Source organism: Aquarana catesbeiana, linkage group LG03 (genome assembly GCF_042186555.1).
Source record: "Aquarana catesbeiana isolate 2022-GZ linkage group LG03, ASM4218655v1, whole genome shotgun sequence".
Lineage (NCBI taxonomy): Eukaryota > Metazoa > Chordata > Amphibia > Anura > Ranidae > Aquarana > Aquarana catesbeiana.
This window is the reverse complement of record NC_133326.1, coordinates 550,193,720-550,220,459: the sequence shown is the minus strand read 5'-3', so window position 1 is coordinate 550,220,459 and position 26,740 is coordinate 550,193,720. Positions and strand designations below refer to the sequence as shown.

The 26,740-nt window shown below is 45.7% G+C and overlaps 1 protein-coding gene across 16 annotated transcripts in view; it reads left to right on the top strand.

Annotated features, from left to right (window-relative positions):
• ERC1 (ELKS/RAB6-interacting/CAST family member 1) overlaps positions 1–26,740 on the top strand; it is a 468,735-nt gene that overhangs the window by 197,805 nt on the left and 244,190 nt on the right. For all 16 annotated transcript variants that reach the window (XM_073621610.1, XM_073621608.1, XM_073621618.1 and 13 more), the window contains 2 exons: positions 6,547–6,714; positions 22,820–22,987. In XM_073621610.1, the coding sequence (XP_073477711.1) occupies positions 6,547–6,714; positions 22,820–22,987 (336 nt within the window). The remainder of the gene's footprint in view (positions 1–6,546; positions 6,715–22,819; positions 22,988–26,740) is intronic.

Sequence of the window (26,740 nt, the reverse complement as noted above, 5' to 3'; positions counted from 1 at the left end):
ATCCACGGTTGCCAGGTTTTGAAGTGCTGGGGACCTTATCTAGGATCTTCGCTTCGATTTTACTGTGTATCATTGCCTGAGTGATCCTGTTTTTCATTTCAGCTATGCTAAGAGTGGGTGTCTTCCAGGCCTTAGCGATCATTTGCTTGGCTGCGGTAAATAGGTGAAGGAGGAGGCGGAGTTGTGCTCTGGTGTAATTTTGCAGAATAAGGTTGTGCAGGGCTATAGCTGGGTTAGGGTCTAGGGTAATTTGGTGGAGGGTAGAGGCCATTTGGAATGTTGTTGCCCAGAAGCGCTGCACCAGTGGGCATGTCCACTAGATGTGCACGTGTGTTCCTCTGTCCCCGCAACCCCTGAAGCAATTCGGGGAATATTCGGGTAGAAATTTCGCGATTCTGGTTGGGACTAGATACCAGTGCATTAGCACTTTGTAATTTGCCTCTGAGGCAACAACATTTTGGGATGAATTTTTTGTGTTAGTCCAAATGGTCATCCAGTCATCCGCCTCTAGTTCAATATTCAAGTCCTTCGACCATCGCTGTGTGTAGGTGGGAAGGTTTGAGGGTGGCGACGTGAGGTGGGCGTAAAGGCGAGAGATAGCACCTGGGGCATGCGGGTCAGAGTCGCACATATTTTCAAATTCGGTTAGAGTATCCAGCCCAGAGCTAGATCTTATGGTTGTTTGTGCAAAATGTGCAATTTGAAGGTAACGAAAGCACTCTCTGTGAGGGAGATGTGCTTGTGTCTGGATAGTTGGAAATGATTTTATAGTATCACCATTAATTAGGTCACATATGCGAGTCAGACCCACCCGGGCCCAGGCTTGAAATGAGGCTGGTTCTGTGTATGCTGGATAGAATTGAGGGTGGCCTAGAAAGGATAGAAGTGGGGAATGTGGAGAGATCAGTTTGAAGGGGGTCCTCAACCTATCCCAGAGTTTGAGTGTATGCTGCGTTATTGGGTTGGTTATAGGGCCCCGTGCTACAGGGGGGAGCCATAGCAAGTTGGTTACAGTAATTGGGTGGAGGTCAATGGCCTCAAGACTAACCCAGAGTGGTATTTCAGACTTAGAATGGTATAGAATAGACTGGGCCAGTTGGGCCGCATGATAATAATGTAAAAAGTTGGGTATACCAAGGCCTCCGCTGAGCTTATTACGGAGTAAAACCGGCTTCGCAACTCTAGGCCATATGGGGCCCCAGATGTATTTAAAGTTTTGTATGATCCTATGGTAATAAGGGGGGATCGCGATTAGAAGTACTCTATATAAGTACAGTAATTTTGGCAATAAGGACATTTTCACGGCAGCAATACGTCCGAGCCAGGAGACACATAAAGGTAGCCAGGAGTTAAGTAGAGAAGATAGCTGGGTTAGCATTGGGAGACAATTGGATTGGAACAGGTTTAATGGGTCGCTGGTCAATTTAATTCCTAGGTAGGATATAGATGAGGAGGACCAGTGAAAAGGAAAGTTTTGGCGAAGCAGTTCAAGATCAGCTTGTGTAAGAGAAACATTGAGGGCTTTTGATTTCGTTTGGTTGACTTCTAACCCGGAAACCAGAGCAAACTTATCTAAGATGTTCATAAGGTTTGGTAGGGTAGTATGCGGCGATGTAATAAACATTAGTGCATCATCAGCAAAGAGACACAATTTGTGTGAGGTTGAAGCTACCTCTAAACCTCGTATGTCAGGGTTTGCTCTGATCAGGGCCGCTAAAGGTTCGATAACGAGAGCAAAAAGCAGGGGGGATAAGGGGCAGCCCTGTCTGGTTCCTCGAGAGATGGGGAAGGGTTCTGAACAAAACCCCGAGTAATGCACGTATGCCCATGGATGACTATATAGAGCATTGATCCAGCCAAGGAAATGAGGGCTGAAGCCCCAGCGTTTGAGGATATAAAGTAGATAGGGCCTGGAGACTGTATCGAAGGCCTTCCTTATATCTAGGGAGAGGAGATGCATCGGTATTTTACGAGAACGGGCTAAGTGTTGCAGGAGGATCACACGCCTAACGTTATCGCTCACTTGTCGCTTAGGTATAAAACCTACTTGATCCTTATGTATCAGTCCTCCAATAATAGGATTAAGGTGTAGGGCTAAGATTTTGGCCAGGATCTTTATGTCCACATTTAAAAGAGATATTGGTCTGAAATTAGACCACAATGTATTATCCGTGTTAGGCTTCGGGATCATAGATATGAGCACCGTCAAAGTGTCTCTACCAAAGGAGTGCTGTCTGAGTAAGGCATTAAAAGTATTGGTGAGGAGGGGGGCTAGTTCTGTAGCAAATTTTTTATAATAGAGACTAGGGAGGCCGTCTGGGCCCAGAGGTTTGTGGGGTTTGAGTGTCTTGATGGCTGATAAGACTTCCTCGGTTGTGATCGTACTTTCTATCGACTCACGATTGGCATCAGATAATGTAAGAATAGGCAAATTATGGAAAAGCTTCTCTGCTTGATGCAAAGGAAATGCTGCTTTAGTCTCATAGAGATTTGCCAACTGTTTACGGAATTCTGAGAGTACCTTGGTCGGGTTACTAGTAATCGTGTCTTTAGTCAATCTGAGTCTGATGGGAACACGAACACGATCTGTCCTACGAAGGCGTAAAGCCAGATAGGTATCCGGTTTATTCGCTTTGGTGTAGATCGTGTGATTGGATCTGCGAATAGCCTTATCGGCAGCCTCGGCGAGAAGCATGTCTAGTTCAAGTTTAGTTTTTTTCTAGAGTATTTTTATGTGCTTCAGTGGGAATGGATTGAAATTGGAGAAAACTATTGTGGTAGTCTGACTCAAGTTGCTGTAGCTTAAGAATTCTATCACTCTTGAGATGTGACGCAACTGAGATACATGTGCCTCGCACCACTGGTTTATGCGCCTCCCAGAGCAGTATGGGGGAGATATCTGGGGTGGCGTTGTGTGTTAGGTAGTCTTTGAGGGCTACTTGGATATCCAGACAGTATGACTGGTTGGTTAGGAGAGTGTCATTCATACACCATGATCTATTGCTGGCCTGCGGTATCAAGGATGATACCGAGGTGATCACAGCACAGTGGTCTGTCCATGTAATTGGCTGGATATGTGAACGAAGCAGGAGTGGTGCGGATGCTATAGAAATAAAGATATGATCAATCCTGGAGAAGGATTTATGGGGGTTTGAGTAAAATGTTTAATTTTTCTTTGTGGGTTGTCATTCTCTCCATGTGTCTAAGAGGGAGGCCTTTTGTAATTGTCTGCGGAATTGTGTAGAGGGGGTGTAATGCTCAGGGGCATAGGGTGACTTATCCATATGTGGTTGTAGTACAGAATTGGAATCGCCACACAGGAACAAGGTTCCCTTACAATGTGTTTTTACAACCTGTAATAAATGTGAAAAAAAAGGGTTTGGGTTTGTATTGGGAGCATAATAGGAAACAAAAGTTGTTGTTATATCTTGCAACAATCCCACTAGGATTAGATAGCGACCTTCTGGGTCTTTTATTTCAGACAAAGGAGTGAACGGCATGGTGTGATGGAAGGCCAGCAAGACCCCTCTATGTTTTGTTCCCGCTGAGGCGGAAAATACCTGTGGGTATTTAGGGCTAAAAAAGCTCGGGGTTTGGCGTTTAGAGAAGTGGGTTTCCTGGAGAGCTACTATGCTGGCTTTTAGAGATGTAAACGTTTGAAAGGCCTTCACCCGCTTATGTGGAGAGTTAAGTCCCTTAACATTTAAGGTTAGTATATTAAGCGGAGCCATTAATGGGCGTATGGGGAGATAATATCAGTGGGCACAGGGCCCGTGCGAGCCAACCGACAAAGGAGAAGAGAAAAAGTAATAGTGTGGAATAGGAGGAATAGAAGAGGGGGAAAAAGAGAGGGGAGAACATGGGGTGTAGGGCAGAATACTGAGACATCCCCCTAGTGGGGAGGTAATAAGTCAGTAATACCCAAATAAGGAGCGCACCAGCCCTGCGACCAGGTAAGTAGGCAGAGAGTGGGTGTACCGTAGAGGGGGAGAGCAATGACTGCTCCTCGCTGCAATCGGGGATAATAAGATCAATTTAAAACTCAAAACTTTAATTCTGCAGATGTCATAAGGATATCAAAAAACAGCAAAAACTAAAGGAGAATTGTGTTTAAGAAACTGAAAGGTGTGTACGTGGATGTTTCTCTGGTGCCATTCCAATGAAATGTGGAGGGGCTATGAGGGAGTGGAGAGAGGGGAAGGGTGGGAGGGGGGAAGAGGGGGGGTGGTTGAAGGGGGAAGGGGAGGGGAGGGAAGGGGAGGGGAGGAGGGGTAGAGGGAGGAGGGATGGTGGGAGGAGGAGAGTAGAGGGGGATGAGGGGGGGAGATATAGGAAGGGGTTTAGTGGATTACACCAGGTGTGAACGCAGGGTATACAGACAATAATAATTCTATGTCACTAATGCTCTAGGGTGGGAATGGCAAGGTAGCGGAGTTAATCAGGCTCACTAAGTGTGGGCCTGACTAATGTAAATAGACGTGTACACCATACAGTTGCATTATTTAGTTAAAAGAACAGTACTAAAATAAAACAGTAAAACAACTGAACCTGAACAGGCCCAAGGGGGCCTGGGAGACCTGAAGAATAATGTTCAGGACGTGGAGAGAACATAACCGACGGTAGCCGTCCATCAGGTTTCGGTCACTGGAAAGTCCTCTTGTTGTAGTTAGAGGTCAGTTACTGCGAGTGCAGCCGAGAACCTGCATGTGAAAAAGAGAAAATAAAAGTAAAACAGTTTCTTTGTGTTCAACGAAGAGCTTGAGATTTCGGGCTAGGGTGGTAATTTCCAGGTGATCGGGCCGGGGTTCCTTTCCGGATTGATGTAGGATCAGGATTACTTCGTTTCGGGGTCGTGGTGTATGGCTGGGAGGCTGCTCTAGCCGGTGTGCGTGGAAGTGATGTTTCCGACTGGCAAGTCTGGGGCGTCAGGTGGAGCGATTCCAACAGCCGTTTTAGCGAATCTGGAGTAGTACAGGTGTGCTGCTGCCCTTGGTAAGAGAACTGCAGGGCAAATGGAAACCGCCACGTGTACTTAAGCTGGTGCTGTAGCAATATTTGCAGTTGGGGTTTCATGGCACGGCGCTTTGCAATGGTGAGGGGTGCCAGATCGGAGAACAATTGATATGTGTGGCTCTGGAACTGAAGGGAGTTCTTATTGCGGGCTGCTGCTAGTAGCTGTTCTTTCATGCGGAAAAAATGCAGCTTGACAATAATGTCCCGTGGTGGCCCATCAGCCTGGCGACGGGTGAGCGCCCTGTGGATTCTATCAAACTCGAGGCGCTCGATAGGTATGGAGGGTGCCAGTTCCTAGAATAATGCTGTGGTGAATGATTGTAAATCGTCAATCGTCTCTGTTATACCTCGAAGGCGCAGGTTGGACCTGCGGGAGCGATTTTCTGCGTCCTCTAGGCGAGATAAAAGCATGGAGTTTTCCTCACGGAGGGCTATTTGCTCCTGGGCTGGAATTTCTCGTGTCAGACTAGTAGTGATCTGGTCTGATGTTGTCTTTAGGGCCTTATGAAGCATTGTTTCCATAAGTCTTATAAAAGCAGATTGAGACATACCTGTCTGCGGAATGGAAGGGGAACCTCCTGGGTTAAACTGTATGTCATTATCGTCCTCGCTGTCTAGCATGTCAGACCGAGCGGGAGAGGAGGCAGATTGTTCAGCCAGGGCCCGGGCCTTCGCCACCATCTTGGAGGAAGCGCGGGCCAGCGCTTCTTTAATGGGTTTTGGTTTTGTTTTGCCTCTATGCCCCGTTAAAACCATACCGGAGGATGCACTGGTGATTGGGGAGGCGATCCCTGGAGAAAGGAGGCTGGAGTGTCGGTTCAGTTGAGCGTACGAGTCACGAATGTGCAGTGGGGAGTGCGGAGCTCTACAGAGAAGCGTCTGCCATGTCGAGCTTCGCGCATGTGCCCCCCCAAACTGATGATTTTGTTTTTTAGGCTGTTCACTAATCAACAGTCCTCTGCCCATTAACTTGAACTAGCCATAGATGATAACATTTTGCTAGATTCCCCCATCAACACAGTCAGTGTTAATGGGGGAATCGCTCTCGCTGAGCTGTTGTGTTCTCGCGGCTGGGAGGAGGATGGGGGCATGGGAAGCCGTCCCTGCCGGAAGAACACAGTGATTATTGCCAGCGGCTATAGCCGCTGGCAATAATCACATCCTGAAAATCCGACATGCTGCCCACACAGCTGGTCCCTGCTGAACCGGCCAAGATTCGAAAAGTCTATGGCCGGCCTAAGAGCTCATGTGAAAAATGAACATGTGTTATATGGGAGGTGCTGTTGCAATAGGTATCAATGTTGAAAAGTTCAGTTTTTTTTTTAGGTACAGGCTCAGATCTCACACAGTCCTCTGTTCTCCTGAGGATGCTAGTGAGCTGAGGCCTGTAGATTGCTGATCAGTCTCCATTTGAGTATAGATGGTAAGAGTTAATGGTGTGCCTTGTAACATGTACAAATGAATATTTGCATTCATCGTCTTGTGTTCCTGTCCCAATTCATTGTTTTCTATGACTCATTTTGCCCCATACAGATTGGGCAAGTCAAGCAGGAGCTTTCTCGTAAGGACACAGAGCTGCTGGCAGTACAGACCAAATTGGAGACCCTCAACAACCAGTTTTCTGACAGCAAACAGCATGTGGAGGTCCTGAAGGAATCACTTACTGCAAAGGAGCAGCGGGCAGCTATTTTGCAGACTGAGGTAAGAAACAAAAACAATGGAATGTTAATATAGGACCCACTAAGAACATTTTCACCTTTTGCTAGTTATTCTGTGGCCTTGACATTACTGTGGCATGAGGGGTAGAGTGGGTCTTATGTCGCAATGATGTCACTAGTTTATAGTGAACTGACAGTACTCTGAAATGTTTCTCTTACCTGTAATTTATTTTTATTTATTAAAGTGCCTCCAAGGGATAAGTTCAACTTTGGTAACATGTTACGTGGTAGCATGTTTTCTTTCTCGAACATCACGGGACACAGAGCCTCAGTAATTACTGATAGGTTATATAGGTATCACTGGTGATTGGACACTGGCACACCCTATCAGGAAGTTCAACCCCCTATATAATCCCTCCCCCTTGCAGGGATACCTCAGTTTTTACGCCAGTGTCTTAGGTGATGGACGTGTAAAGATGTCCTGTGCTGAGCTCCAAAGGGAATATCCTAAGATCCTATACTGGGGCAAGCCAGGCGAACCGGATCCATTCAAAGTGTCTTTTCATGGCCGAATTGAATGGTACCCGGGCCTCGTGTCCGAAGAAACGAGGTTTTACCCGTAATGCTTCTCTTTTTAGAGAGCTGGACCCCGCAGATCAGAAAATGGCTTTAAACTTCCTAATTTCTGGCGAGGTGCTTTACGGTCCCAGAACTGTTGGATCCCCCTATTCGTAGGGGGCCCCAGTCTCTGACGGTTTTTTCAAACGGAGCCCACCGTGAGAGGTGAAGATTGGGTCTGTGTAAACAGCACCCTGCAGCTGGATAAGGTAAGAGGAGATTCCACAGAATTTTTGAGTTCTAGAGGCTTTTCTCCTTTAAGGTAAATACATGCTATGCCTATTGTGACCACCGGGGGCTGCCAAGAGCACAAACCTGCACATGCTGACTGTCTGTCTCAGTGTTTTTTCATCGCTGTTTATGTCCCAGCGTCTCAAGCCAGCTGCAAGGTAAGATGGAAGGGGGGATTTCTCATGTTTGAATGTTCCCCCCAGGCTAGAGAGGGGCCACAGGGGTCTAGAAAGTGGTTATACCACCCGGGCTCTGCGGCCTAATGGCCACCATCTCTGAAGATAGCCGTTCAGGCAGATCTTGTTACCAGCCTCTCTCCCTCCCCCCCCCCATCCCCAGCCTTTCTCCAGAAGCATGACAGGAGAGTCGACCAGCGTGGGAAGCGCTAGTTTTTTTCAAAACTTGAGGGCGGGCGGTAGAGGAGGGGGCGGGACGTCAGCACAGGTGCTTAGACTCCCACTCAGGCCAGCTGCAGGCTATTAAAGGCACTCTGTACAGGTGCACACACCCTTCTGAGAGACACAGAGCTGACGGTCGCATGTAAGGTGGGACACAGGCATTCTCCTAGGCAGCATTTACTGAAGTAACACCAGACTGAGCATTGGGTAGCAAGGCTTTTAGCCAGACTACATCGCTCAGCGGGCAGTGTTCATTTGTATACCTCACACCTTGTTGCTTTGCACTATGGGTAGAAGAGGTTCAAGCACCCCAGGAACCAGAGACGCTAGGGGATCTCGTTCAGGTTCTGAGGGCCCCCTGTCGGCAGCATCCTCCCCCCCTAAAGATGGGCCAGGGACGGCTAGCCAGGGAGAGCCATCGGGGTCAGGGGCTACACTTGCTTCTGGCACTTCAGCCCCTGTATATATTACACAAGAGGTTTTTTCCTCAACCATTAATGGTCTAGAGGAAAGATTAATGGCCGTGATTACGTCTTCACTCAGTGGAAGAAAACGCACTAGGCTTTCCTCTGTTCCCCAAGACCCTCAGACAGAGGAGCTCTGGGATAAAGGAGATGAATCCCTTTCAGAGGATCGGGATGGGACGGATGATTCCTCTTCGGAGGAATCAGGTGGAGAGGGACTCTCTGCGACTTCCCAAGAGGAGAAAGTCTTAGTGCAGATCCTTACTGGATTGGTCCGCTCCACATTTAAGTTGCCCATACCTGAAACTGCTAAAGAATCCTCTTCTGCTTTGGGGTCACTGAAACTTTTCCAAGCAGCACATGCTTTTCCTGTTCATACTTTACTTGAAAAGCTCATTTATTCTGAGTGGGATCACCCAAACGTTTTTTTCCGCCGAGAAAGTTTTCAACACTTTATCCGATGGAAGAAAAGTTTATTAAAATGTGGGGAATACCGGCTATTGATGCCGCCATTTCCTCCGTAAATAATAGCCTGACTTGTCCTGTAGACAATGCTCAGATGCTCAGGGATCCTGTAGATAAAAGGATGGAATCCCTATTGAAGGATGTTTTCTCCTTAGCAGGATCAGTTGCCCAACCTGCAGTAGCAGCGATTGGAGTCTGTCAATACGTAAGAGACCATGTTAAGCAGGTCATCAAAGTATTACCTGAACAGCAGGCCCAGGGGTTTGCTAACCTTCCAGCGGCCTTATGCTTTGTGGTTGACGCCATTAGAGATTCTATCGTGCAAACCTCCCGTCTTTCACTGGGGTTGGTGCATATACGTAGAATCCTATGGTTGAAAAATTGGTCAGCCGAAGCACCATGTAAGAAGCTACTGGCTGGGTTTCCATTTCGTGGTGCAAGGTTGTTTGGAGAGGACTTGGATAACTATATCAAGAGAATCTCTTGTGGGAAAAGCACTCTCTTACCTGTCAAGAAGAAGAGTAAGCGTCCCTCTTTCAAACGGACTCTTTCCCCAGCGCCGGGGGCTTCAGCCTCCAGGCAGTCTCGACGGCCGCCTCCATCGGGGTCCAGAGACAAGAGTCAACCCCAGGGACAAAAGAAGTCCTGGGGAAAGAAGCCTACTAGGCAAAACACTAAGACCTCTGCATGAGGGGGCGCCCCCGCTCACTCGAGTGGGGGGAAGACTGCGACAGTTCTCAGAGCTCTGGCAGGAGGACTTCCAGGACAGATGGGTAATCTCCACGGTAACCTTAGGGTACAAGCTGGAGTTTCAGGAATTCCCCTCTCCTCGGTTCCTCAGATCAAGTGTTCCCAGAGACCCAGAGAAAAAGCAGTCGCTCGTTCTAGCGTTAGAGCGACTTTTGTCGCAGGAGGTCATTATGATAGTTCCCGCAAAGGACCAGGGATTGGGCTTCTATTCCAACCTTTTTACGGTCCAAAAGCCAAATGGGGATGTCAGGCCCATTCTGGACTTAAGGGATCTGAACCGATTCCTAAGGATTCAATCCTTCCGCATGGAATCAATTCAAACAGTAGTTCCCACCCTGCAGGGAGGAGAATTTCTGGCATCAATAGACATCAGAGATGCATATCTGCATGTGCCCATTTTTCCTGCTCATCAGAAGTTTCTGCGCTTCGAGGTAGGAGGGCGCCATTTCCAGTTTGTGGCTCTGCCTTTCGGGATAGCCACTGCACCTCGAGTGTTCACAAAGATCTTGGCTCCTCCTCTGGCCAGATTAAGGGCTCAGGGTATAGCTGTCATAGCATACCTAGACGACCTGCTCTTGATAGACCGGTCGGTAGCCTCTTTGAATGGAAACTTGAGGACCACAGTCAGGTATCTAGAACACCTGGGTTGGATCCTCAACTTAGAAAAGTCTTTCCTAAAACCAGTAAGAAGACTGGAGTATTTAGGTCTGATTATAGATACAGGCCAGGAGAAAATATTTCTACCCCAGGCAAAGATCACTGCTTTGAGAGAGCTGATTCTGACAGTAAGGACCAAGAAGGGTCCCTCAGTCCGCCTTTGTATGAGGCTACTAGGGAAGATGGTGTCTTCATTCGAAGCAGTTCCCTATGCTCAGTTTCACTCAAGAATGTTGCAACACAGTATTCTGTCGACCTGGAACAGGAAAGTTCAGGCATTAGACTTTCCGATGCACCTGTCGCATGCGGTGCGTCAGAGCCTCAATTGGTGGCTCATACCCGAAAACCTGAAGGGGAAGGGGAAATCCTTTCTACCGGTTACCTGGACGGTGGTAACAACAGATGCCAGTCTGTCAGGTTGGGGAGCAGTTCTGGAACAGGCTGCGGTCCAAGGGGTATGGTCCAAGACAGAGAGGACCTTACCCATCAACATTCTGGAGATCCGGGCGATACATCTAGCTCTAAAGGCCTGGACTATCAGGCTACAGGGTTGTCCGGTCAGGATCCAGTCCGACAATGCCACAGCAGTGGCTTATGTCAATCATCAGGGAGGCACCCGGAGCCGAGCTGCTCAAAAAGAGGTGAACCAGATCTTAGTCTGGGCAGAGATGCATGTGCCATGCATATCGGCAGTTTTCATCCCGGGAATAGAGAATTGGCAGGCGAACTATCTAAGTCGCCAGCAGTTACTTCCAGGGGAATGGTCTCTGCATCCCGACGTCTTTTGGGCCATATGCCAAAGATGGGGGGTTCCAGATGTAGATCTCTTTGCATCCCGATTCAACAAAAAGATAGACAGATTTGTGGCAAGGACAAAAGATCCTCTTGCATGCGGGACGGATGCGTTGGTGATTCCGTGGCATCGGTTCTCACTGATCTACGCATTCCCACCTATTCTGCTACTACCACGACTCCTTCGCAGGATCAGGCAGGAAAGGAAGTCGGTACTTCTGGTGGCCCCCGCTTGGCCCAGAAGGACTTGGTATGCAGAAATAGTAAGGATGACAGTAGGTTCCCCGTGGACACTACCGGTACGCCCAGACCTGTTATCTCAAGGTCCAGTGTTCCATCCTGCCTTACAAACGCTAAATTTGACGGTTTGGCTATTGAGACCCACGTTCTGAAGAGTCGTGGGCTGTCGGGTCCTGTCATATCTACCTTGATTAATGCAAGGAAGCCAGCTTCCAGGATGATTTATCATAGAGTCTGGAAAGCTTATATAACCTGGTGTGAATCCAGAGGTTGGCATCCCAGGAAATATGTCATAGGTAGAATTCTTGATTTTCTACAATTAGGATTAGACATGAAGCTGGCCTTGAGTACCATCAAGGGCCAGGTCTCTGCTTTATCAGTATTATTTCAGCGGCCACTTGCTTCGCATTCTTTGGTCCGAAACTTTATGCAGGGGGTGATGCGTCTTAATCCTCCGGTTAAAGCGCCCCTAAACCCCTGGGACTTGAACTTGGTCCTGGCTGTGTTACAGAAACAGCCTTTTGAACCAATAAGTCAGATTTAGAGGTCGACCGATATATCGGCCGGCCGATATATCGGCCGATATTTGGCTTTTTTTACTTAATCGGCATCGGCCGATTGTGCTGATAAAAAAAGCCGATTATACCTTCAGTGGGACTTGCAAATGACTTCTGTAATAGAAGTCAATGCAAGTTGTCTGAAGTTTTCTTCTCTCCTCCTCTGGGCAGCCTGCCAAGTCTGATAAGAAGATACATTGTATCTCTTTCAGGTTCTTTTATCAATAGACTGAACTCCGTGGAGAAGTTCTCAGTTTAACCATTTAACCACTTGCCGACCGCCGCACGACTATATACGTCGACAGAGCGGCACGGGCAGGCAAAAGGACTTACAGGTACGTCCTTGCCTGCCCGCGGGTGGGGGGTCCGATCGGACCCCCCCCCCGGTGCCTGCGGCGGTCGGCAAATCTCCCCCGGCGATCGGTGGTGAGGGGGAGGCCATCCATTCGTGGCCCCCCCCTCGCGATCGCTCCCAGCCAATGGGATCATTTCCCTGCCTCTGTATTGTACACAGAGGCAGAGGAAATGATGTCATCTCTCCTCGGCTCGGTATTTTCCGTTCCGGGCCGAAGAGAGAAGACTGCAATGTGAGTGCACAACACACACACACACAGTAGAACATGCCAGGCACACAAAACACCCCGATCCCCCCCGATCCCCCCCCCCCAATCACCCCCCCCCCCCCTGTCACAAACTGACACCAAGCAGGTTTTTTTTTTTTTTTTTTTTTTCTGATTACTGTATTGGTGTCAGTTTGTGACAGTTACAGTGTTAGGGCAGTGAGTGTTAGGCCCCCTTTAGGTTTAGGATACCCCCCTAACCCCCCCTAATAAAGTTTTAACCCCTTGATCACCCCCCGTCACCAGTGTCGCTAAGCGATCATTTTTCTGATCGCTGTATTAGTGTCGCTGGTGACGCTAGTTAGTGAGGTAAATATTTAGGTTCGCCGTCAGCGTTTTATAGCGACAGGGACCCCCATATACTACCTAATAAATGTTTTAACCCCTTGATTGCCCCCTAGTTAACCCTTTCACCACTGATCACTGTATAACCGTTACGGGTGACGCTGGTTAGTTTGTTTATTTTTTATAGTGTCAGGGCACCCGCCGTTTATTACCGAATAAAGATTTAGCCCCCTGATCGCCCGGCGGTGATATGCGTCGCCCCAGGCAGCGTCAGATTAGCGCCAGTACTGCTAACACCCACGCACGCAGCATACGCCTCCCTTAGTGGTATAGTATCTGTACGGATCAATATCTGATCCGATCAGATCTATACTAGCGTCCCCAGCAGTTTAGGGTTCCCAAAAACACAGTGTTAGCGGGATCAGCCCAGATACCTGCTAGCACCTGCGTTTTGCCCCTCCGCCCGGCTCGGCCCAGCCCACCCAAGTGCAATATCGATCGATCACGGTCACTTACAAAACACTAAACGCATAACTGCAGCGTTTGCAGAGTCAGGCCTGATCCCTGCGATCGCTAACAGTTTTTTTGGTAGCGTTTTGGTGAAATGGCAAGCACCAGCCCCAGGCAGCGTCAGGTTAGTGCCAGTAGCGCTAACACCCACGCACCGTACACCTCCCTTAGTGGTATAGTATCTGAACGCATCAATATCTGATCAGATCTATACTGGCGTCCCCAGCAGTTTAGGGTTCCCAAAAACGCAGTGTTAGTGGGATCAGCCCAGATACCTGCTAGCACCTGCGTTTTGCCCCTCCGCCCGGCCCAGCCCAGCCCACCCAAGTGCAGTATCGATCGATCACTGTCACTTACAAAACACTAAACGCATAACTGCAGAGTTCGCAGAGTCAGGCCTGATCCCTGCGATCGTTAACAGTTTTTTTGGTAGCGTTTTGGTGAACTGGCAAGCGCCAGCGGCCTAGTACACCCCGGTCGTAGTCAAACCAGCACTGCAGTAACACTTGGTGACGTGGCGAGTCCCATAAGTGCAGTTCAAGCTGGTGAGGTGGCAAGCACAAATAGTGTCCCGCTGCCACCAAGAAGACAAACACAGGCCCGTCGTGCCCATAATGCCCTTCCTGCTGCATTCGCCAATCCTAATTGGGAACCCACCACTTCTGCAGCGCCCGTACTTCCCCCATTCACATCCCCAACCAAATGCAGTCGGCTGCATGAGAGGCATTTTCTTTATGTCCTCCCGAGTACCCCTACCCAACGAACCCCCCCAAAAAAGATGTTGTGTCTGCAGCAAGCGCGAATATAGGCGTGACACCCGCTATTATTGTCCCTCCTGTCCTGACAATCCTGGTCTTTGCATTGGTGAATGTTTTGAACGCTACCATTCACTAGCTGAGTATTAGCGTAGGGTACAGCATTGCACAGACTAGGACACACTTTCACAGGGTCTCCCAAGATGCCATCGCATTTTGAGAGACCCGAACCTGGAACCGGTTACAGTTATAAAAGTTACAGTTACAAAAAAAGTGTAAAAAAAAAAAAAAAAAAACACAAACAAAAATATAAAATAAAAAATAATAGTTGTCGTTTTATTGTTCTCTCTCTATTCTCTCTCTCTCTATTCTCTCTATTGTTCTGCTCTTTTTTACTGTATTCTATTCTGCAATGTTTTATTGTTATTATGTTTTATCATGTTTGCTTTTCAGGTATGCAATTTTTTATACTTTACCGTTTACTGTGCTTTATTGTTAACCATTTTTTTGTCTTCAGGTACAGCATTCACGACTTTGAGTGGTTATACCAGAATGATGCTTGCAGGTTTAGGTATCATCTTGGTATCATTCTTTTCAGCCAGCGGTCGGCTTTCATGTAAAAGCAATCCTAGCGGCTAATTAGCCTCTAGACTGCTTTTACAAGCAGTGGGAGAGAATGCCCCCCCCCCCCATCGTCTTCCGTGTTTTTCTCTGGCTCTCCTGTCTCAACAGGGAACCTGAGAATGCAGCCGGTGATTCAGCCAGCTGACCATAGAGCTGATCAGAGACCAGAGTGGCTCCAAACATCTCTATGGCCTAAGAAACCGGAAGCTACGAGCATTTTATGACTTAGATTTCGCCGGATGTAAATAGCGCCATTGGGAAATTGGGGAAGCATTTTATCACACCGATCTTGGTGTGGTCAGATGCTTTGAGGGCAGAGGAGAAATCTAGGGTCTAATAGACCCCAATTTTTTCAAAAAAGAGTACCTGTCACTACCTATTGCTATCATAGGGGATATTTACATTCCCTGAGATAACAGTAAAAATGATTAAAAAAAAAAAAAAAATGAAAGGAACAGTTTTAAAATAAGATAAAAAAGCAAAAAAATAATAAAGAAAAAAAAAAAAAAAAAAAAAAGCACCCCTGTTCCCCCTGCTCTCGCGCTAAGGCGAACGCAAGCGTCGGTCTGGCGTCAAATGTAAACAGCAATTGCACCATGCATGTGAGGTATCACCGCGACGGTCAGATCGAGGGCAGTAATTTTAGCAGTAGACCTCCTCTGTAAATCTAAAGTGGTAACCTGTAAAGGCTTTTAAAGGCTTTTAAAAATGTATTTATTTTGTTGCCACTGCACGTTTGTGCGCAATTGTAAAGCATGTCATGTTTGGTATCCATGTACTCGGCCTAAGATCATCTTTTTTATTTCATCAAACATTTGGGCAATATAGTGTGTTTTAGTGCATTAAAATGTAAAAAAGTGTGTTTTTTCCCCAAAAAATGCGTTTGAAAAATCGCTGCGCAAATACTGTGTGAAAAAAAAAAAATTAAACACCCACCATTTTAATCTGTAGGGCATTTGCTTTAAAAAAATATATAATGTGTGGGGGTTCAAAGTAATTTTCTTGCAAAAAAAAATAATTTTTTCATGTAATCAAAAAGTGTCAGAAAGGGCTTTGTCTTCAAGTGGTTAGAAGAGTGGGTGATGTGTGACATAAGCTTCTAAATGTTGTGCATAAAATGCCAGGACAGTTCAAACCCCCCCCAAATGACCCCATTTTGGAAAGTAGACACCCCAAGCTATTTGCTGAGAGGCATGTCGAGTCCATGGAATATTTTATATTGTGACACAAGTTGCGGGAAAGAGACAATTTTTTTTTTTTTTTTTTTTGCACAAAGTTGTCACTAAATTATATATTGCTCAAACATGCCATGGGAATATGTGAAATTACACCCCAAAATACATTCTGTTGCTTCTCCTGAGTACGGGGATACCACATGTGTGAGACTTTTTGGGAGCCTAGCCGCGTATGGGACCCCGAAAACCAAGCACCGCCTTCAGGCTTTCTAAGGGCGTAAATTTTTGATTTCACTCTTCACTGCCTATCACAGTCTCGGAGGCCATGGAATGCCCAGGTGGCACAAACCCCCCCCCCAAATGACCCCATTTTGGAAAGTAGACACCCAAAGCTATTTGCTGAGCGGTATAGTGAGTATTTTGCAGACCTCACTTTTTGTCACAAAGTTTTGAAAATTAAAAAAAGAAAAAAAAAAATTTTTTTGTCTTTCTTCATTTTCAGAAACAAATGAGAGCTGCAAAATACTCACCATGCCTCTCAGCAAATAGCTTGGGGTGTCTACTTTCCAAAATGGGGTCATTTGGGGGGGGTTTGTGCCACCTGGGCATTCCATGACCTCCGAAACTGTGATAGGCAGTGAAGAGTGAAATCAAAAATGTACACCCTTAGAAATCCTGAAGGCGGTGATTGGTTTTCGGGGTCCCGTACGCGGCTAGGCTCCTAAAAAGTCCCACACATGTGGTATCCCCGTACTCAAGAGAAGCAGCAGAATGTATTTTGGGGTGCAATTCCACATATGCCCATGACCTGTGTGAGCAATATATCATTTAGTGACAACTTTGTGCAAAAAAAAAAAAAAAAATAATAATAAATTGTCACTTTCCCGCAACTTGTGTCAAAATATAAAATATTCCATGGACTCAACATGCCTCTCAGCAAATAGCTTGGGGTGTCTACTTTCCAAAATGGGGTCATTTGGGGGGGGTTTGTGCCATCTGGGCATTTTATGGCCTTCAAAACTGTGATAGGTAGTGAGGAGTAAAATCAAAAATGTACGCCCTTAGAAATCCTGAAGGCAGTGATTGGTTTTCGGGGCCCCGTATGCGGCTAGGCTCCCAAAAAGTCCCACACATGTGGTATCCCCATACTCAGGAGAAGCAGCTAAATGTATTTTGGGGTGCAATTCCACATATGCCCATGGCCTGTGTGAGCAATATATCATTTAGTGACAACTTTTTGTAATTTTTTTTTTTTTTTTGTCATTATTCAATCACTTGGGACAAAAAAATGAATATTCAATGGGCTCAACATGCCTCTCAGCAATTTCCTTGGGGTGTCTACTTTCCAAAATGGGGTCATTTGTGGGGGTTTTGTACTGCCCTGCCATTTTAGCACCTCAAGAAACGACATAGGCAGTCATAAATTAAAGGCTGTGTAAATTCCAGAAAATGTACCCTAGATTGTAGGCGCTATAACTTTTGCGCAAACCAATAAATATACACTTATTGACATTTTTTTTACCAAAGACATGTGGCCAAATACATTTTGGCCTAAATGTATGACTAAAATTGAGTTTATTGGATTTTTTTTAGAACAAAAAGTAGAAAATATCATTTTTTTTCAAAATTTTCGGTCTTTTTCCGTGTATAGCGCAAAAAATAAAAACGGCAGAGGTGATCAAATACCATCAAAAGAAAGCTCTATTTGTGGGAAGAAAAGGACGCAAATTTCGTTTGGTTACAGCATTGCATGACCGCGCAATTAGCAGTTAAAGCGACGCAGTGCCAAATTGTAAAAAGTGCTCTGGTCAGGAAGGGGGTAAATCCTTCCGGGGCTGAAGTGGTTAAAGACTAAATCTTTTCTTACACTTGTTGCTTACAAGTAAAAATCCTGTATTTTCTGCTAGAAAATCACTTATAACCCCCAAACATTATATATATTTTTTCTAGCAGAGACCCTAGGGAATAAAATAGCGGTTGTTGCAATATTTTATGTCACACGGTATTTGCGCAGCGGTCTTTCAAACGCAATTTTTTTTTAAAAAATACACTAATAAAAAAAAAAAAAAAAAGCAGTAAAGTTAGCCCATTTTTTTTCGTCCAAAAGTTTTGATTACATGTTTTTGTGTATTTAATATTTAAGATAGTTATTTTTTTTTTAATCTAAATTATACATACAAGTGAACTGATTGGAGGTTTGTTTTGTTTAATAGATGTTTAAATATAAAAAATTTTCTGTATCGCTTATTACTTAAGGCTGCTTTCACACTGGAGCGGGCATGCGTTGACGGTAAAACGCTGTTAGTTTTAGCGGCGCTTTACCGTCATTTTAGCGGCGCTATTCGGCTGCTAGCGGGGCGCTTATAACCCGGCTAGCGGCCGAAGAAGGGGTTAAATGGGCCCCTGAAGCGCTGCTGCCGAAACGCTTTGGAGGCGCTTCGGCAGCGGTGCGCATTCATTTCAATGGGCAGGAGTGGTGGAGGAGCAGTATACACCGCTCCAAAGATGCCGCTTGCAGGACTTTTTTTTTAACATCCTGCCAGCGCATCGCCTCAGTGTGAAAGCACTCGAGCTTTCACACAGACTGCAGGGGAGCCGTTTTACAGGCGCTATTTTTAGCCCAAAAGCGCCTGAAAAACGCCCCAGTGTGAAAGGGGTCTAACTGTTAGATTTTATGCGATGAAGGGAAAAAAAAAAAAGAAATCGGCCTAATATATCAGCCCAAAAAAAAATCGGCATCATATATCGGCCATCGGCCACCGCGATTTCTAAATATCAGCTTTGGCATCGGCCACAGAAAAACCCATATCGGTCGACCTCTAGTCAGATTCCTTTGGTCTTGACAAGGAAATTAATTTTTCTGGTGGTCATCTCTTCTGCTAGAAGAGTATCAGAATTAGCAGCTCTTTCCTGTAAGGAGCCTTATTTGATTATACACAAGGATAGAGTGGTACTACGCCCTCATCCTAGTTTTTTACCGAAGGTGGTTTCTGATTTTCATTTAAACCAAGACATTGTTCTACCTTCCTTTTTTCCAGATCCCTGTTCTCCGGAAGAGAGATCTCTACATTCGTTGGATGTAGTAAGAGCAGTTAAGGCCTATCTAGGGGCAACTGCTCAGATCCGCAGGACGGATGTTTTGTTTGTGCTGCCAGAGGGTCCCAATAGAGGACAGGCAGCGTCAAAAGCTACCATTTCTAAATGGATTCGACAGTTGATCATTCAAGCTTAAGGTTTGAAACAGAAGATTCCTCCGTTTCAGATCAGGGCACATTCCACAAGGGCTATTGGTGCTTCTTGGGCAGTGCATCACCAGGCCTCTATGGCTCAAATCTGCAAGGCCGCAACCTGGTCTTCAGTTCATACATTCACCAGATTCTATCAGGTGGATGTGAGAAGGCATGAGGATATCGCCTTTGGGCGTAGTGTGCTGCAGGCAGCGGTACAGGGTCCTCAGGTCTGATTGCACCCTACTTGGTCGTGGTTCCCCCCCCTCAGGTAGCATTGCTCTGGGACATCCCATCAGTAATTACTGAGGCTCTGTGTCCCGTGATGTTCGAGAAAGAAAATAGGATTTTTTTAAAACAGCTTACCTGTAAAATCCTTTTCTTTCGAAGGACATCACGGGACACAGAGGTCCCGCCCCTCTTTTAATACACTATATTGCTTGGCTACAAAACTGAGGTATCCCTGCAAGGGGGAGGGATTATATAGGGGGTTGAACTTCCTGATAGGGTGTGCCAGTGTCCAATCACCAGTGATACCTATATAACCCATCAGTAATTACTGAGGCTCTGTGTCCTGTGATGTCCTTCGAAAGAAAAGGATTTTACAGGTAAGCTGTTTTAAAAAACCCTATTATTTTTTTACACCCTAAATATGGGTGGAACATGTTACTAAAGAGCACCTGCCTGCACCTCCCTGATCCCCAGATTTGACAGCAGGCGGGGGATCTTCTCCCTGCATCCGCTGACAAAATGTATAAAGAGTGCGGACCTACAGGGCTCCACCCACAAGACCACATCGTTCATTCACAAAGTTTTGTGAATGAACTATAAGTACTGTCTGCCCGTTCGGCAGATGGCTTGTAGCTCTCAATGAACTGCGAGGGCACTGGTGAGTGCTCTCGTAGTTCAGACAGACAGCTATACGAAAAGTCTGCAGGAGCCTGACATTGCACCCGCAATCTGCTGATTGCGAGTGCAATGATCTGCAGGTTCCAGCAAAAAAAGAAAAATAAATGCACATTTTCTTACGTGTAAAAATATGTGCTTTTTTTTTTTAAAAAAGGTAAACTTGGCCTTTAAGTAGAACAGCTAATCATATTCAGACTGGCACTGGAAACTGCAGGTTGAAAACTGAAAATTTGACTCTTGGTTGTCAGTTACAGGGCAATACTGGATGTGTTTTTTTTTTCCTGGCATTTTGATACAAGACTCAACATGGCTACTACACATATCAGTATTGTATGTTCTGCCTGATGCTCGATGGACTGGAGGCTGTGTTGATGTACTTGTAGCCAGCAGATGAGGTCTTCAACACTGGTTGAGGTTAGCGTACATTTGCTTTATCTAATCAAATAAATACCAGCTCTCGCTATGAAATCAATCATACACTAAAGTGACCATATATAGCCATAAAGTATAAGTGATAAAATCAGTCATATAAAAACATCAGTAAAGTCTACAAAAACATATACAGGTACAGTGATAATGGTTAAATCGGAGCTCCACCCAAAAGGGGAAGTACCACTTTAAGGACTTGTCCCCCACTCCCCTTGGAGAATTGGCACAACTAAGGATCAGGAAGGGAGCGGGTACCCAATTTTGACAGGTGCCCGCTCCAACTTCCTCTCCGCCCGCCTAGGCAATCAGAGTGAAAGTTCTCCTCCCTCTCTTCCCCACTGCAGTCTTCTGGGACAAGTGACAGGTCCCAGAAGACTGCATCCACCATTTACGAAGCTGTCACAGCCAGGTGCCCATAGTGATGATCCTGGCGCCAAAGAAAGAAGACAGCGAGTGAAACTGACTAGGGTAAGTACACAGCTGGATAGTTGGAAAGGTGAGTGGCTGTTTTTTAAAAGTTATCAGCTACAGTTTTTGTAACTGCTGACTTTTATTTTTTCACAGGAGACTGGAACTTTTCTTTAAGTCCATGATAAATAAAGTGATGCAAATGTCCTTGAAACACACGCTGGTTGATTTCCAGTTTTTTTTTTTTTTTGTCAAAGATTAATTGAACAAGCTGAAGTTAGAAGCTGATTGGCTGCCAAGCACAGCTACACCAGATTTTGCACTCTCCAGTTTTAGTAAATCATCCCGTTTCTTCAATTTTCCGAATATTTCCAGTGCTCTGTGTTCTAGGAAAAATAAGTAAAGGCTCACCAGAATATATTGACCTTTTATATTGAGTCAAACAACACTTTTCCAAATTTTGATTAGACGGGCTTCCAGTTGTACCACCTCTTTAGGCTTTAGGTAGGATCCACCATACTACTTCCTTCCTGTGGTGGATCCTGCCTAAACCTGAAAGAGGAGGTGAGCCTTTAATTATTCTTCATAGAAAACAGAGCACTATTTTAGAATATTCTGGGAATTGAAGAAGCAGTGTGTCTCAACGATGTTTGTATCACTTTATTTATCACAGACTTCGCTATTGCGCTGTACCTGTATATATTTTTGTACACTTTATTGATTTTCTTATATGATTGATTTTATCACTTAAACTTTATGGATATACCATATGTTCATTTTAATGTATTATTGATTGACTTCGTAGTTAGTGCTGGTATTTATGCAATTGCTGGGGTGTTTATTTTCACGAGCAGCTGGCTAACTAATTGAAGGTGGTAGTTACTGTTAGGGTTTTAGCATGGTATCTATTATTAATGTTTATATTGGCTTTATCTAGCATGCAGAGCAAAACCAGTGGACCTCAAAAACAGATCTAAACCCTTAAATGAACATTACAGATGAATGCGCTTTAAGCAGCTTTGGTTGTCTCCAGTGACAGTTGTTTAGCTTTAGGGCAGAATTTACCCATTAACGTTAGGAGGATTTTGGCTAGGGTTAAAAGAGAAACGTGCTTTTTTTTTTTTTTTTTTTTTATTGGCCCATCATACTTACCTAGGTGGATGCAGCATCGGTCCCCCACCACCTCTTAACTGAGAAATGAGCCACCGAACACTGCAGATGGCTCGGTTCTCTCACCTCCCTGAGCAGAGAGCTACTGCCTGTCAATCAGCAGCTCTCCTGCTCTGCTCCTCCACGCTCACTCGATCGCTGAGCTGTGGGGGGGCGGAGAGCGACCGCCTCAGCCTCTCAGCGACTCGCTGAGAGGCTGCGACTGCCATCAGTCCAAGCACCTGGCGGATCCAGACTTGGGAAGTTGGGATGACACGATACCTGGACTGATCCTTGTGAAGTCAGCAGAGAGTGGACTTCAGACCTCTCTCTGCTGAAAACGGGTACAGGAGTGCAAAACAAATTGCACTCCTGTGACCCTTAGGAGAAGCCCAGCCAAACGAGTCCAGGCTGGACTTCTGCTTTAAATTGGAACCTCGGTATTCCCCCTAACCTCCTAAAGCCCCACCCCAAATGTTCTTTATTTGAAAAACAATAAAACAAAAAAAAAATCTTTACATTACTTTTTCCACCTCATCCTCCAGCGGCAGCACGGGGCAGGCATTCTTCCAGGATCACTCACATAATGACATGCGAGTGCCACTCATATCTGGATTACTGTGAACCAAACCTGCCTGATAATGCTCCCCCTAGATGGTGTGTAAACAAAAGATTGGGCTCACAGGAATTGGACAGAATTGTATGACTTGTTGTTTCTGAAGAGTCCCACCAGCAATTGAACTGATGAAGAAGTCGCGGACAGCGCTGGAGTGTGGAAAGGATAAGTAGAGATTGACAATCCATTTTATTTTTGTAAGGAGGGGTTGACAGGAAACCAATAGAAAAAGTAGAGTTCTACTTTAAGCTGGTGTGATTTTTCTATAGGTGGATGCACTACGATTGCGCCTGGAGGAGAAGGAGACCATGCTGAATAGAAAGACAAAACAGATCCAAGAAATGTCTGAAGAGAAAGGCACCTTATCCGGGGAGATTCATGACCTCAAGGACATGCTGGATGTCAAGGAGAGGAAAGTCATTGTGCTGCAGAAGAAGGTGAGAGATTTTGAGATATGAAATGTTGGGAGGTTACACCTGTACTTTGTGAAGTACACTATACAGTCAGACCTATGTGTACACTTCTCCAATTGAGTTCAGCTGTTTCCAGAGAGGGGTACTGTTAATTCTACAGCATACAAAGACATTTTAGACAATTGTGCACTCCCAACCTTGTGTTTTGAGGAAGTCACTTTATTGTTCCAGCATGACTGTGTCCGTGTGCAAAGCTAGCTTCATAAAGACATAGTTTGATTAGTTTAGTGTGGAAGAACTTCACTGAAAGACTGTATAAGACTCTACTGAACACCTTTGGAATGAATGGGAACACCGATGGCGAGCCAGGTCTTCTCATCCATCATTAGTACCTCACCTCCAAAATCTTGTAGAATGCTGTTTTAGAAGAGTGGAGGATTAACTTATATTAATACCTATGATTTTAAAATTGGATGTGCAGCAAGCTCATATAGGTATGAAGACCTGGCGCCCACAAACTTTTGGCCATAAATTTGTTTTTCTTACAGGCGTTTATATAGCGCCAACGATATACACAACACTTTACCTATTGTTCAATCACATCAGCCCTGCCCTCAAGGAGCTTACAATCTCAGGTCCCTTTCTCACATGCATACATGCGCATACATACATGCACACATATACTAGGCCCAATTGAGATAGGAGCCAGTAAACCTACCAGCATGTCTTTGGAGTGTGGGAAAAAACTTGAGTTCCCAGAGCAAACCCACCCAAGCAAAGGGAGATTATGCAAACTCCATGCAGAACGTGTCCTTCACGTAAGCCACCTTAGGTGATATCCCTCAAAAAGTACTTGTTACTTGGATGTGTCCAAATGAAAACTAAAAAATTCACTCCTCAAATATTTATCAATGCAGTAAATAGGCTGCCAGCTAAACACTAAATAGGTGATTCCACTCCACCCACGTTTATATTCATTGGGTTGAGTGGAATCACCTATTTAGTGTTACTTGGATGTCTCTGGCTTAGTGGTCACTGAGTTAAAGCAAGCAAGTAAATTCATATAGAACCTAGATCTCCAGATGGGTGTAATTTTTCCAGGTCCGTGAATCAGAAAGTGGGGAAGCCACTGAGATATTCTGCGTACCAGAAAACTAGCATTGCCAGACAAGGTGTTGGTCTCAATACAGGTTTTCTTTACTGTGCACCTGTGCCCAGATTATGGACATTAACCACTTCAGCCCCAGAAGAATTAGCCCCTCAATGACCAGAGCACTTTTTACAATTTGGCACTGCGCTGCTTTAACTGGTAATTGCGCGGTCATGCAATACTGTATCCAAACAAAATTTGCGCCCTTTTTTTCCACAAATAGAGCTTTCTTATGATGATATTTGATTGCCTCAGCAATTTTTATTTTTTGAAATAAAAGCGGAAAAAGACAGTAAATTTGGGAAAAAAAAAAGATATTTTCTACTTTTTGTTATAAAAAAAATCCAATAAACTCAATTTTAGTCATACGTTTAGGCAAAAAAATGGGGTACATTTTCTGGAATTTACGCAGCTTTTAGTTTATGACTGCCTATCTAATTTCTTGAGGTGCTAAAATGGCAGGGCAGCACCCCCCCAAATGACCCCATTTCGGAAAGTAGACACCCCAAGGAAATTGCTGAGAGGCATGTTGAGCCCATTAAATATTTTATTTTTTTGTCGCAAGCGATTGAAAAGTGACGAAAAAAAAAATGTACACAAAGTTGTCACTAAATGATATATTGCGCAAACATGCCATGGGCACATGTGAAATTACACCTCAAAATACATTCTTCTGCTTTTCCTGAGTATGGGGATACCACATGTGTCAGACTTTTTGGAAGCCTAGCTCTGTACAGGACCCCGAAAACCCATCACCGCCTTCAGGCTTTTTATGGGCGTAAAATGGTGATTTCACTTCCTCACTACCTATCACAGTTTCGAAGGCCCTGAAATGTCAAGCCCCCCCCTCCTCCCCAAATGACTCCATTTTGGAAAGAAGACACTTCAAGCTATTTGCTGAGAGGCATGTGGAGTATTTTTCAGATCTCGCTTTCTGTCATAAAGTTTTGAAAATTGGAAAAAAAAAAATATATACATTTTTCTTTTCTTTCTTTATTTTCAAAAACAAATGAGAGCTGCAAAATACTCACCATGCCTCTTAGCAAATACCTTGGGGTGTCTACTTTCCAAAATGGGTTCATTTGGGGCGAGGGTTTGTGCTATCTTGACATTTCAGGGCCTCCTTAAGGCCCCTTTCATACTGGGGCGGTAGGGGGTGTCGGCGGTAAAACAGCGCTATTTTTAGCGCTGTTTTACCGTGGTATTCGGCCGCTAGTGGTGCGGTTTTAACCCCCTGCTGGCGGCCGAAAAAGGGTTAAAGCCACTCGTACAGCGCGGCTATTGCCGCGGTATAGCCGCGCTGTCCCATTGATTTCAATGGGCGGGAGCGGTGAAGGAGCGGTGAATACACCGCTCCTTCACCGTTTCAAAGATGCGGCTCGCAGGACTTTTTTTACCGTCCTGCCAGCGCACCGCTTCAGTGTGAAAGCCCTCGGGCTTTCACACTGAACAAACAGCAGGGGCTGTTTAGGGGCAGTTTGCAGGCGGTATTTTTAGCGCAATAACGCCTGCAAACCACCCCAGTGTGAAAGGGGCCTTACTGTGATACGTAGTGAGGAGTAAAATCACAATTTTACACCTTTAGAAAGCATGAAGGCAGTGCTTGGTTTTTGGGGTCCTGTACGTGACTAGGCTCCCAAAAAGTCTCACACGTGGTATTTCCATACTCAGTAGAAGCAGAAGAATGTATTTTGGGGTTTAATTTCACATATGCCCATGGCATGTTTGAGCAATATATCATTTAGTGACAACTTTGTGGAGGGGGGGCGCATTAGAAGCTTATGTCACACATCACCCACTCTTCTAACCACTTGAAGACAAAGCCCTTTCTGACACTTTTTGCTTACATGAAAAAATATTTTTTTTTTGCTAGAAAATTTACTTTGAACCCCCAAACATTATAGATTTTTTTTTTAACCACTTGACGACCGCCTCACGCCGATGTACGTCGGCAAAGTGGCACGGACAGGCAAAATCACGTACAGGGTACGTGATTTGCCTTCCGCGGGTGGGGGGTCCGATCGGACCCCCCCCCGGTGCCCGAGGCGGTCGTCTTTTGTCCAGCGGCGATCGGTGATGAGGAGGAGACCATCCGTTCGTGGCCCCCCCCTCGCGATCGCCGCCGGCCAATGAAAACACTCCTTTGCTGCTGTATGCTAAACAGCAGCAAAGGAAGTGATGTCATCTCCCCTCGGGTCGGTATTTTCCGTTCCGGCCCGAGGAGAGAAGACATCTATGTGAGTGCACCAACACACACACACACAGTAGAACATGCCAGGCACACAAAACACCCCGATCCCCCCCCGATCGCCCCCCGATCCCCCCCCAATCACCCCCCCCCCCCTGTCACAAACTGACACCAGCAGTTTTTTTTTTTCTGATTACTGCATAGTGTCAGTTTGTGACAGTTACAGTGTTGGGACAGTGAGTATTACCCCCCTTTAGGTCTAGGGTACCCCCCTAACCCCCCCTAATAAAGTTTTAACCCCTTGATCACCCCCTGTCACCAGTGTCACTAAGCGATCATTTTTCTGATCGCTGTATTAGTGTCGCTGGTGACGCTAGTTAGTGAGGTAAATATTTAGGTTCGCCGTCAGCGTTTTATAGCGTCAGGGACCCCCATATAC